This window comes from Aedes aegypti, chromosome 1 (genome assembly GCF_002204515.2).
Source record: "Aedes aegypti strain LVP_AGWG chromosome 1, AaegL5.0 Primary Assembly, whole genome shotgun sequence".
NCBI lineage: Eukaryota > Metazoa > Arthropoda > Insecta > Diptera > Culicidae > Aedes > Aedes aegypti.
Window position 1 is genome coordinate 302,531,779 of NC_035107.1, and position 14,472 is coordinate 302,546,250.

General features: G+C 37.0%; 1 protein-coding gene across 1 annotated transcript in view; it reads left to right on the forward strand.

Moving 5' to 3' along the window:
• The window catches only part of LOC5579956 (serine protease snake), a 53,230-nt gene that overhangs the window by 14,832 nt on the left and 23,926 nt on the right, over positions 1 to 14,472 (forward strand). Inside the window, exon 2 of the mRNA XM_001658426.3 lies at positions 11,870 to 12,070. Coding sequence (XP_001658476.2) covers positions 11,870 to 12,070 — 201 coding nt within the window. The remainder of the gene's footprint in view (positions 1 to 11,869; positions 12,071 to 14,472) is intronic.

Here is a 14,472-nt window from a genome sequence, read left to right on the forward strand (position 1 = left end):
ACCAAAATACTATAGCAACCACGATGATATTACTTGTTACGATATTTTTTGTTAGAATGACTCAATGCGTACTTAGTTAATTTGCAGACACTAGATCATGACAAAAGCTGGTTAGGGATTGTTCAAATATTACTTACCGTAACAGAGGGAGGAAGGGGGTCTTACGTAGTGTTACGGTCCATACAAAAATTTAAAATTGTCCATACAAAATCGGTTGCGTATGGGAGGGAGGGAGCCTAAAATTAGCAAATTTGCGTTACGTAATATTTGAATAAACCCTTAAATGCATTTATAGGAGTTTTACTATTGTACTGTTAGCCTACTGTGAGTATTGGCATGCGTAATTTTGGGAAATTCGAGCGCTCTTAATTTAACGTCTTATCCAAAGATTGCTGATGTAAATAGAATAAAAATACAAAAGATGAAAATAAAAGCAACTATAACTGCAATAATAACTAGTAAAGTAAACAATCTGTCAACGTTTAAAGAAGAAATAATATCTGACCTTAGCATTTAGTCAATTACCACTTTGAAGCTTAACATGGAAGAAAAGCCGATGTCTTAAAGAAGGATCATCACTGAAGAAAATGTTTCAAAAATAAAAAAACTTTTTCGCCTTTAGGAAATTGAAAATTTTTCAGTTTGAATCAATACAGAGTTTTACTGGAGTGGATAACAAACAAAAAACCTTAAGGGACTGTCCATGAATGACGTAGCATATTCGCGGTTAACGAAGAGTTTACGATTACGATTGAGACGAACCATGTATATATATTGTGTACCGTCGATGGGGGTGACAATGGGTCTGGGGGGTGAGATTGGGTCAAAACGGAAAAATATGATTTATGAAATATTTCAGCTAATAACGGTGATATTACTAAAATTAATAATTCATATGTTAGGGAACATATTATTACACGTAATTCATCACAATATACATTTTTCGAAATAGTAGTTTTTGTTTACTATATCAATAAACTTGTATGTTGAAATTAGATAAAATTTGCAACATTAAATTTATCCTGTGCAAAGTATCACGCATGTACTTTAACCTCTACCGTTATATTAGTAGAAGGTTTAAAGTCTTTTCATTAAACTTCACACGTTTTTTTCCGAAATCTATTTGATTTTTCAACAAAAATTTTATTTTTTTCGGTACGGTGTCTAAAACATCAGAAATGGGGGTGAGATTGGGTCAAGCAAGAACGATAGTAAATGAAATTGCAAGTTCACTTTTTTGACATTTTACGGTGCCGGTAGTTTTCTTTTTCATTAAGATGTGTTTATTCTTTCTGAATACAGCATCTTTGAAACATCAAACAAATCTACTTGATGATTCCGTACATTGAATAACAATGCAACGCATTTTGACAACTTCTCAATCCAGCAACTGTGTTTCGTGCGCAGCAACATCGTAAAATTTTACCAAATAGATTGTTTTTTTTTTTTTTAATTTAATTATTTATCAGTGTTTTCATATTATAGAAACATCTCCTGGAAGTACAAATGAGTTGGAACACTGAAATATCGTGATTATGACGTCAACATCTGCCTGAAATGTATTGATCATGGAATGTCGCACCGAAATTTAACTATTTGCGAAGAATTAAAATAATCACTGTTTCAGTACACCTTTGGGGAAACTGAATAGGCTTCATGGCAATGGGGATGAGACTTTGAAGACATTTCGAGGGGAAAAAAATAGAAAAATTATGTAAACTTGACGATGAATGTTGTGTTTACATATTTTTTCTCATAGCTCTTCAATTTTTTGGTATAATCGTTCTTTTAAGTGGGTTTATCATACTTGTGATACATCTTAGATATCTTTTCATCTTGTTTGCATCGTATTTCATCAATATTCTTCAGCTGTGAATGGTTTTGCAACCATATTATCAAAAACAAGTTATTTCAATTACAGTGACCCAATGTCACCCCCTCTATGGGGTGAGATTGGGTCAATTATCATTCACTTGTGGTGCCGCTGTGAATAAATATTTTTCTTTAATGTTTTGAACAGTTGTTAATGTACCATCAAAGTACATACACACCAAATTTGAAGTTTATTGGAGTTAAATTGCGATAGTTATTCAATAAATAATTCGTACACATCCTTTTTTGACCCATTGTCACCCCCAACGACGGTATCAAAAAAAAAGAGTAAGATGGGAGAGGGCGTTTCAGAAATTGTCAAGAAAATGCTGCGTCATTTATGGATGCTTACTAACGAGTATTTTTTGTCTACTCATCTATATAACTAAATCTGCATTATCTCTTCTGATCCTATACAGCCGCTGTCAATTATAACTAGAAAGAACAGCCTTCTTTTAAAAGAAGGAAAAAACACTGATTGATGTCTTAGCCATTTTAAAAAATTGTTTGTATTTTGCATCTGAAATATTCAAATGTCATTTCCATTTGATTAACCCCTCTACCGACAGCTTCATTTTTTTACCGCTAAAAAAATTCAAATCGCGATAACTTTTTTGTTTCTCGATATTTTTGCATCATTTTCTTCACAAGATCTCAAAAAACTCTTCTAGTTTAGGAATTCCTGTCGATATTAATCATTGATGAACTAGTTTTGAAAATATTCCGATGTTCCTTGGGGGACCGACATTCTTCATATTAAATGCCTTTGGCAGCCATTTTGTTTTTTAATCAATTTATCAAAAAAATACAATGTGTACTATACAATGCCAGGTAATGAGGAGCTACTCTGAAAAAATCAGTATTCCTAGAGAAATCTGAAAATTACGATATGATGTTTTTTAGGGTTTTCAAGATCTTTATTTGTCCAGCGTGGTACCAGAAACATAAATGCTCATTACTCAAAGACGGCTGCACCAAATAGTTTCATTTTTTTTCACAACATACTCGCATTAATGTTTCATTTCTTATTATCCTCCCGTAAAGCTTTTGTGAAAGTACAAGGCGCGAGATCTGATATATTTGGTATATCCTCCGGAGTTCCACAAGGAAGTCACCTAGGTCCACTTATTTACGTGCTCTTCATAAACGATTTGTGTGATCAGCTGAACTGTGGCAAATTACTGTATGCAGATGATTTGAAGCTATTTCGTACGATCAAAACATTGCTGGACTGTTGCGCGCTACAAGCTGATGTCGATAGAGTTTCCAATTGGTGTGATCTTAACGGTATGCAGATGAATGCTAACAAATGCAAAGTCATATCGTTCAGCCGTCGTCAGTCCACCACAGTATTTGACTATTCTTTGAATAGCTCATCGCTGGAGAGAGTATCGTCCATCAAGGATCTTGGAGTGATCCTTGATTCCAAACTCCGATTCCATTAACATATCGCCTCGATGACAGCTAAAGCCAATGCAATGCTTGGTTTTCTTCGCCGCAATGGACCATTGTACGAATTCATCAATTTGACGTTTGAGCGGTGCCGAATTCACTCGTTGCCATGGTCACGTAAATAACACGGCACCGCTCAAACGTCAGATAATGAACTCGTGCATTGGTCCATACACAACATTTCGACGATGCTTATGCACTTAAGTCACTTTATTGCGCTTTAGTTCACAGTGTGCTTGAATACGGAATGAATGAGATTTTAATCAAATGTTTATTTTCCAATGTTGTATTCATACGGAGGCCGAGTGCATATAATTGACATAGTTAAGTATTGTCTAGTTCAAAACAACACTTATACAAACCTAAAAAAGGGAATGCAACTGCATTGGCATTGTCCAATCTAGTGAAAGCTTTAGCTTATATTGGCAGGACTTCATTTAAATTCGTCGAGTTTTCCTTCCATTGACGGTATTGTATGGCAAAGAACGAAAATCTCTGTAATTATTAACGATATGAATAAAAATAGATATGATAATCATCTACAAACTTCTTGTTCATGCTAAGAATGATTCAGTATTTTTGAATTATTACAAAATGTTCGACTGTAATTGAATAAGAATCTCAAGAAGTAAAGAAAATCTGTTTTCTAAGTAAAATTAAGGGATAATTCAGAACACATTTATTAGAGAAAATCAAAAATCACTATCACCAAATTTTCTTAAAATGCACTTTAAGATATGCTTATTCAAGTAACGGGAAAAGTTTTTGATTTCACTTGCGCCATTTTGAAATGTTACGCTTGGAAAAGTGGGTGAAAAAACTACAAAAACGCTTATATCTTTTCATATGAAAATTTTAGAGGTATGACGTCTTCAGAGAAAATGTGTATTTTGCTCATATCTAAAACTCTTCAGAACATAGTAGGCCTGAAAAATTAATATTTTCGTTAGTATTGAGGAAAAACCATAAAGTTCTAAAGTGACCTATATCTCTAAAACTATAAGATATAGAAAAAAATGATGTTTTACAAAGTTTTCAAATTTTCTATAATCTTAAATATTGTAGAACATTTTGTTGTGCTATCTTTTAAAATAAACAAGTTTGAGAGCGAATTTCGAAAGCTATGAAATTTGGCGCTTAGGACACTTTTGCATATAACGCGCCTTGATCAGACAAACAAATGTTCAGAAGACACCAAAACCCTATCTCTTATATTTTTCAAGTTATTAATTTATTCCACTTAATTTCGTTCCGTGGACCAATGTGCATTGATTGCAGCAGTCTGCTGGCAAATGTGCAGTTTCAGGCGCCAGCTCGTCAGCTCCGGAATCGACAATTACTTTGGATACCTTCCCATCGATCGCTCTATGGGTATAATAATCCGCTCGATTCATGTTGTAGATTGCTTAATTATGTTTGTGATGTTTTTGATTTTAATATTAGTAAATTTATGTTTAAGAATAGAATTAAGTAAAATTAAATTAAAATTAAGTGCGGCATAATGTCGAAGATGTTGTAAATAAATAAATTTCGTGGATTGAATATCCGAATACCATAAAAAAAAATTGTAGCCTGAGATACCTTTCGGCCTAACGACCCTTTCGGCCTAACGACCTTTTCGGCCTAACGGCATTCGGCCTAATGGCCTTCGGCCTAACGACATTCGGCCTAATGGCCTTCGGCCTAACGACATTCGGCCTAACGACTTACGGCCTAACGGCCTGCTCCCGCGGAAACAATTGAAGCAGACACCAGATGCTCGCACCTTCTCTATCCTTTGGTCAAACGGCATAACACTTATTGCGTTACATTAATAGTTGCGATGTGGTCCCTGGCAGAATTCGCAACTGTCCTTCTTCGGCTCGATTGAAGCGGTGTAAACCTTCACGTCGGTTGCTTTCGATGACACTGGGCCTGTTGTATTCGGGTTCGGTTGAATCTCGGTGTGGGTTTGCTGGAACGCCATTTCACAATTTTCCAGCATCTGGAACCTTGCCTGCAGGAACGAGATGGTCTGCGCATAGTTTGGTAGCTCACCTTTTTTCTGCGTGGCTTCCCACGCCATCCTGGTCGGCTGATCCATTGCGGATGACACGATGGGGACGAGGAACAAATCAGAAATACCCAGAAAGACCTGTTCAAGGTACTTCAGGCTCTCAACGTGATTGGTGCACTCGTCGAGTAGGCGTCGCAATTCCTTGGATAATCCGCATGTCATTGGTTTTACATCGAATAGACCACGGATGTGTGCCTCCACAATGATCCTTTTATTTTCGTAACGTTCGGTGAGAATGGCCTATGCTTGCTGGTAGTTTCCTTCGCTGATCACTTTCGCATCTAAAACTCCAGCCGCGTCACCAACAAGTGCCTTGTCGAGATGGTACAACTTGATGGCGTCCGAATCTCCTGAATTGGCCTCCTGGAAGATGGCCTTGAATTTCGGCCAGTTGGCGTAAGACCCATCGAAGGTAGGGATTGGAGCCTTCAATGGTTGCTGTTGCACTATCACTTGCGGTTGCGTCGTTGGAGTCTTGTTGGTGTTCAATTCGTGTTCCAGCATAAGTTCTTCTATGGCCGTGCGAGCGTAGTCGTATCGTTCCTCAAAAGCGATGTAGATCTCCTCCTGCTGTCGAAAGGCCTCATTTGGGATTATAGCAACCAGCTTGGTGTGCACGGCGCTGAACTCGGCATACGCATCATCCATTCTTTTCAGGAACGTCTTCAACTGTGGCAGGCTGAGCTGGTTCTGAGCGCCGGCAAGTGCCTTGTGAACTCGTGTAAGCTTCAGGCTCACTTGGTCACGTTGGCGGGACAGCGATGAAAGCTTCTTCAGTGTTTCGGCATCGGCAGTGATTTCCTAGTTGGAAGCGTGTTGCTCGGCGTCTTGATTCTGTTTCTGCATGACGGTTTCAGCTGCTGCCTTAGCAGCCGACTTGATGCTCGGTGAGCGTCCTTGCGACATGTCGAATTTTGGTCGGAAGAATCACCAGTAGCGAGTGTCGGGTCGAAACGGCGGTGCAGAGAACTCCCTTGTCGATTGGTACAATAGAAATATTAGTAGTAGAACGCTAATGGCGTTGTTGTCACAAACTGATTTTAATTAATATTACCTTAAATTAGGGGTTTTCATTGTTTGTTCAGTACCATGTCGTTGTTTTGGCTTTTAAAAGTAATCTGACACATTGAGGCCCGGTACTCAAACTGTCAGTTCGTGGCAAACTCAAGGGTGGAACTGGCGGCTCTTTATTGCTACCCCGACGTGTCGCTGGTTCTTAAATGTAAACAACCATACAAAATAACGACCAAACAATGGTGACGGCGGAATCAATTTTCTCGCAAACATCTTTTTTGGGAATTTAGCAGAATTTTATGATTAAATTGCCAACAGCGCACTGCAGTAGCACGTAGTAAATAACTGCTTGCAAACAATTTCTTTCAAGCGCATTGATTACCTGTAATTTTGTGAAGAATGATTTTTACTTTTCCGCGTTAAGCCTTAAAACTGGTTCTGGACTTAGATTGGCGGCTTTTCAATTTTACTCCCAGTTGACAGCCGCCCTCCACCCTTGGGCAAACTAGATGTTGGTAACACGAACAGCAGCGACATTAGCATTCTTAGGTTAATGCTTCTACCATTGGTACACTACTCTGCACTTAACTATTACAACTTCACTATTAGGAGGGTCCGTAGCCTTGAGGTAACGCTTTCGCTTCATAAGCGGAAGGTCATGTATTCAATTCCCAGCCCCTCCAAAAAATAACCCGTCCAGCCACCAGAAGACGCCGCACGGAGGACCGTGCATAGGGGAGCACATCCATCCTCCGTCAGTATCAGATGGTGACTGAGACAAATTGACCCACTTCGCAGGCAGCTAGCCTCAAACGACTCAGGAACATGGCAAAACGAACCACCGCAAGAGCAATGGGACTATGGCTTATGGAAATCGATTGGACCAACAGCAGAGCACTCTCCTACTTGCTCGGTGTGAGAGCAAAAGAGCAGAAGAGAGTGAAAGCAGATGTAAATATAGATTAGTTAAAAATAGAACTGTATCGGTAAGGAAGATACAGGTAAAACTGATTCCGGCACAGTAGTGGCCACAAGCACGGAGTGCCTTAATTTAAAAAAAAAAAAAAACTTCACTATTTACTTGAGTCACTTTTCACTTGTTCACTCGATTACACGCGCGCGGATGTTAAGGTGAATATGAATCGAAGCCAAAGTTCAAATTTTCAAGAGCACGGATCATCCAACCATCCGTTTAAGCTGAAAACTTAATTGATTGGTCTCTAGCTGGTGGTGACCAATTGATTAGGTTTTCACCTCAAACGGGTGTTTGGTTCACCAGATCCGTACTCTTGAAAATTTGAACTTTGGCTTCGATTCATATTCACCTTAAAACAATACTGACTTCACTGGCGGAGCGGTCGCGTATTTATATGCACGCGCACGCGTTCCAGAATGTTCGCGCTCTCACCATACACGTATTCCAGACGCGCGTGGAACATTCGCGACGCGTCTGCACTCATCGTTTCGTTACTGTTGTGGTGAGTGCCAGTGAGTTCCTCGATGACGATGACAATGACAGTGCTGGAAAAGTTCGCATCACGAAGCAGCTCACGAGTGTATACCAACGCATAACAAACATCACAGACTCGGGATCTGGCTAGGTGTGAGTAAGCCCGCACCCGTCTACTCGGGAGAACATGTCAAAAAAAGTAGCAACAAGCTCGCGAGCGTTTACTCGCGAGTAACCGAGCAAGGTGTGATTTATTATGGTTTTGACAGACAAATTAATTGTATAACCATCATATCGATAGTAAACTACTAGGTTGTAGTCAAAAGCCCTTGAAAACCATAAATCTCGGAGGGTAAGCAGCTTTTTTCCCAAAAGCACAATATGACTCTGAGCAGCTCCGAACACGTTCGCGAATCACTTTTTGCTTCAGTTACTCGGGAGTCGACAGATGCGAGTAAGCCAGCGCTCTGACGCTCGGGAGCGCTTGGTTTTGTTTTTGTTCCAGTTCAGATGAAGCGTTCGCCACTTTCCATCACTGGACAATGATGGCGGGAATCTTTCACGGGCACTCACGGGTGGAACTCACATCAATCGAGGTAACTCGCGATCTCAGTGACGTAGCTGGGCTGGGTCACGCTGGGGGCTCTATTCGGTGAGTGTTTTGCTACATTCGGATTTGGTGTGTAAACGAATTGTCGTTTGCGTTTTTTCCGCACGTTCCGTACGGAATAGTGTCTGTATGTTACGAAATGGCTTACGAACGGGTTAACTAATTTGAATGATTTGTTGCATACCTCATTATTAACAAATAGGGAATTATTTTGATCTGCACTGTTAACATCCTTGAAGGCAAATAATAAGGCTCTCAGATAACTCAGATAACAGGCACGAATTGATTAAAATAATTAATAATTTAAAAATAAATTGTATTCAGTAGGTCTCGAGCTATCATAAGTGTTGTATCGTGTAATTGTTAGTTGTAATAAATTCCTGTAAATATGTCTGGTTATTGAATATTAGTATACGTTAAATAAAGTGTGTTAATTTTTGACTTCTGGACGAAGTAATTTATGTACCATCAATGGAAGGAATTGAGCTAGAAGGGCTCATAGAGCACAAGGAGATTCGATGTTGGGAGAGACCCCCATTTCATGCAGTCCACTAAATTTGGCTTGGGCCACATCCCAACATGATTATTTCTCCGTTCTGTTCGTCAGGGTTCCGACGTGTTTGTGTGTATAAAAATCCCAGGATATTCACCGAGAAAATCGGAAAACCGAGAGTGGACGAAACTGTCATTTTGTATTGGACGATCTATAGCGTATTCAACAGCCTACTTGATGGCAAGTCGAAGTTTGCCGGGACCACTAGTCATTAATAAATTTAATTCTAGGAATGGTGTATCGAGTACATTGAAAAACAATATGATCAATATCCTCATAGAATTCATCACAATCGCATAAATTAGAGTCACTTATATTAATACGATATAAATGACTATTACAAATGTAATGATTGAAAATTAATCTGGATAATGTGCAAATAAAAATTCTACCAACAGATAAATGTTTAAACCATGTAGAATAATTAACAATAGGTAAAATAGAATGACACCAACGGCTTTTATCACTAGAATTGCCAAGAAAGCTGCCAGTTGTTTGTAGATTATTTTTTAAATTCAGAATAATATTCTGATGAAGCAATTTGACGATCATACAAAACACCACAACGAACACCTAATTTAGCTAAACAATCAGCCTGCTCATTACCATCAATATTGGTATGCACAGGAACCCAAACAAATTTGACAATGTAACCCTGAGTATGTAAATGAAATAACTCTTCTTTTAATTTCAAAATAATATGATGGGTTTTTGAAGAAAAATTGATTGATTTAATTGCATTCAAACAGCCTAAGCTATCTGTACATATGATAAAAACATTTTGAGATGATTTTTTAATCAATTTACATATGAAATACAATGCGATTAACTCAGCAAAACAAATTGAACAAGGTGATTGTAATTTAAAATATTATGCTGAATAATGGTTATATACATCAAAACCAGCAAGATTTTGAATCAATGAACCATCCGAAAAATAAATTTGATTAGGGTCAAGACCAACAAATTTACGTTTGAAAATAATAATAAAAGAAAAAATAACAATAAAAGAGCAAAACGAGAATATTCATTACTGGAAATTTGTTTTAATTCTTCGTGCAATGACAAATCAATGTTGGGTTGGAATGAATGAATATCAATGGCATAATTATGGAAATCAAGAGAATGAACTGGTGCCGACTTATGCGGCTTAATGGTTCTTGGGTTATCATCTTATTATATTCTGAAATGATCTTTATTAGAGCTAATTGCGACTGTTCTGTACAAGAGCTGGCAATGGAATCACTCTTTTCAGAGTAACTAGTCAGAATGCCAACTCAGAGTTGGCTGCCATGGAATGCTACGATGCTACAACTGTATTGGTTGTGATAACACATCTGCAAAAAATACCGCACTGTTGTTAGAGTCTGACCCAGAATTGATCGATGTTTTGTCCATAGTAGTCCTACGTCAACAGACATTACCCACCCAAATTTTTTCGTCATAGGTAAAGCCTGATATGCTGCTGAAAAGGAATCGCTAAAGAAATTTCTCGCCGATTCCTTGCAGAAATTTTCTACAGCGACTCCCGTTTGAACTGACATTTCTTTTCAACTGCGAACTGTGATCAGAAAAAAGCACTTTCCTGACCGATTCCTTGCAGGAATTTCCAATGCACCAAGATAGGCCAAGAAATTACTTGCCAGCAGCGAATCCTTATAGTAGTTTACGGAACAAGTTGCAGAATGATGATTTTTACAGCACGAGTCATGCATTTATCCTACGAGGCTTGCCGAGTAGGATAATTACGACGAGTGCTGTAAAAATCGAGTTCTGCAACAAGTTACGTTCAACATTTTTTGCAATTTCGTATAATACCACTTTAAGGTATACGAAATTATGTCGGAATGCATTCACCATTATCTTACAATTTTTTGAAAAAATGTTGTGTAATGATTCATTACGCAACTCAAAACAGTTGCGTAATGGAAAAGCGTTGCGTAAACTTTTTTGCAATTTCTCATCGTAATAGGCTGATTTTCATCACGCCAATCTGTCATGAAACGGCCTACTTTCCTGCACTGAAGTATGCAGTGTGGGAAGGGGGTTCTGCACAAAAATCTGTCTCTCTCTCTCTTTCCCTCTTTCATGAAATTAGTAAACAACAAGGCCAATTAACGTCAAAATCTCGTGCATAATCAAAACAGTGCAGAGCCCCATAGTCATTACGCAACTGGAACCAGTGCTGTAATGCAACTGTTTTGAGTTGCGTAATGAATCATTACACAACAATTTTTCAGAGAGAGTTTTACAGGTGCAGAACTAGCCATACGTCAATGTGCTAAAATTTACCTTAATAAAGAAACAAAAAAAAAATTCAGAAATGTAAAATGATGGTGAATGCATTTTGATAGAATTTCTGATACCCTCAAGTGGTCTTCTACAAAATTTCAAAAAATGTTGTACGTAACTCGTTGCAGAATTCGATTTTTACAGAAATCCTCGTAATTATCCTACTCGGCAAGCTTCGTAGGATAAACTTACGACTCGTGCTGTAAAAATCATCATTCTGCAACTTGTTAGGTAAACTACTATTATGTTTCTGTTATTCAATATGTTTTGAGAAGAAGTTCGCTCCTTAATAATTTCCGGCAATACGCGTCGGTCCCTTTCTTTGCGATTTGGAAGGAAACTTAGATTCCCCTAATTGAGTTCAAGATCTCCTCCTTAAATCCTCCAAGTTCAGAACAACTGATCACGGGAGGTGGTACTCTTTGTTTCCTCGCTTGAATCAAAAAGCCTGGGCTGCTTCGATTTGATGTGCCTCTTCTCTTCAAAATGTTTGAAAGTTTTACATCTTATTCATATATTCCTATCATTTATCGTATTGTCACTAATATCACTTTTCTTTTCTTCTTTTAGGTGATGAGTGCCGCTTTGGTTCCGGTGTGGGGGTATGCGTCGGCTTTACCACGTGCGGTCCGGTACTAAAACACATCCAAGCCCGAATCAGTATTTGCAATTACACCCCACGTGAGGCCGTCGTATGTTGTCCAGTCGACTATCGTTCGCGACTGCAGAAGATCCGGCAGCAGGCCGATGCCCTGAGCGTTAGCATGAGAAGTAAGTTTCGATTTAGAATGCTGATTTGAAACAGACAGGTTACCGTAATCCGAAAGCAAATCACTCCCGGATTTGATCAGTTCGGAATCAAATTACAATCTCTATCAAAGATGCTAAATTTTTCGTTCGCATCGTCAGTTTTTGGATGTATAATGATGATTTTTCTCTATTTTATTAAAGCAAAAAGTTAATTTGCATAAACCAGTTGTGTCTTCCTATATGAAACGGTATTCTTTATTCTGCCTCATGATTTTGATATATTTTATGCATTTTTCAATCAAAACATGTGTCGTCATTCCTATCGTCAAGCATGAGGTTTACAGGATAATAAAAGAGAGCAAGCCTTGCTTTCTTTTGCACTCGTTCGAGTTTGCGATAGGAATGACGTCACCGCCAAATGTCATTTTTCGGAGTATAATACCTTGCTTCTTTTTACCGTGGGATAAGTGATTTATTTATTTATTTATTTTTTAACTAAAAATTTTGAAAGAGGGAAAAGCCCCTTTGAGTGATTTCCTTATGAAATTCTTCTCAAAAAGGCACAAAACCTCTTTGTCTTTTCAAAATTATATTACAAAATGATAATAATAATAACATATAAATCTAAAGGCTCAGGCGGCATTTATCCATTTCAGAGCCAAAAATCTTGAAAATTGGCCATGACTCGAAATCAACTTGATGCCATCCTTAAATGAGTTTATTGAAAATGTTTCCATCAAACCTGAAAAGAGGAAAAAGAACGAAGCAGAATCATACGAAATACAAAGCATCATTTAAAAATCTATAAAGTATTTTCAACGAGGGTAAGAATTTACTTCCCAGAATATCACGAAACGATGATATATTTTCAAATTTCTAAAGAAAGTATTTCTAGGTATAGCAAAACGCGTACAATGAAAAACAATATGATCAATATCCTCATAAACAACACCACAATCACACAAATTAGAATCATTGATGTTGATACGATACAAATAACTATTACAAATATAATGATTGGATATAAGCCTCGATAATGTACAAATAAAATTTCTTCCGACAGCAAAATTTTTGAACCAACTAAATCGACTAACATTATGTAAAATTGAATGACACCATCGTCCTTTATCACTAAAGTCCCATGAAAGCTGCCAATTATTTAAAGAATATTGTTTTAAATTTGTAAAATATTCAGACGAAGAAATTTGTCTGTTGAACATACTGCCACAACGAACCCCTAATTTTGCTAAAGAATCAGCTTGCTCATTACCATAAATGTTAGAATGAGCAGGAACCCAAATAAATTTAATGATGTATCCCTGAGAATGCAAATAATATAGTTCTTTTTTCAGCAACAACATAATGTGATGAGTTTTAGAATTAAAATTAATTGAATTGAGTGCTTTCAAACTACTTAAGCTGTCTGAACATATAATAAAAATATTTGGAGCACATTTTTTAATCAAAGAACAAGTAAAATACAAGGCAGTTAGCTCAGCTATAAAAACTGAGCAAGGAGATTGTAATTTGAAAAAATAAGCAGAATAATAATTATAAACTCCAAAACCAGCAACATTTTGGATTAATGATCCATCAGAAAAGTAAAATTGATGTGAATCTAATCCAACAAATTTACGCCGAAAAAATAAAGGAGCGAAGCGAAAATACTCATTACTAGGAATTTGTTTTAATTCTTCATATAACGATAAATCGATCATAGGGTGAAACGAGTGAACATTAATATCAAAATTATGATAATTGAATGTAGAAATTGTTGTAAGAACAATATTCAAAGAAGAACAATATTTGTATGAATCTAAAATTTTGCAAGTTGGATTTATATCATTTAAACATTTCAAAACATCAATTATTGGGTGTTTTTTTACAAAACAATTTAACATGAATTTACAATTCAATTCATGTAAGCGAGTTTTAAGTGGAATCACTCCAGCTAAAACCTCTATAGATTGAGTGTGAGTTGAATTCATTAATTTTAAACAAATTCTTAGACATCGAAATTGAATCTTTTCTAGCTTACAAAAATGCGATTGACTAGCATTTGTAAAAGTAAAACATCCATATTCAATAATAGATCTAATGATCGTTTTGTAAAGTGTAATTAAATCAGTAGGATGAGCCCCCCACCTAGTACCTGTTATGGTTCTAAGGAAATTTATTCTTTTTGCACAAATTATCTGGATATATTGAATATGTTTTTTCCACAATAATTTTGAATCAAACCATATTCCTAGATATTTGTAATCATCAACTTGTTCAATTTCGTGACCATTAAGATATAAATTTATATTAACAATAGAACGTTTACGGGAAAATAAAATAAATTTAGTTTTAGGAACAGAAAAAGAAAAACCATTATTGTTTGCCCAAATTTCAATATTATTCAATGCACATTGCATAAAATG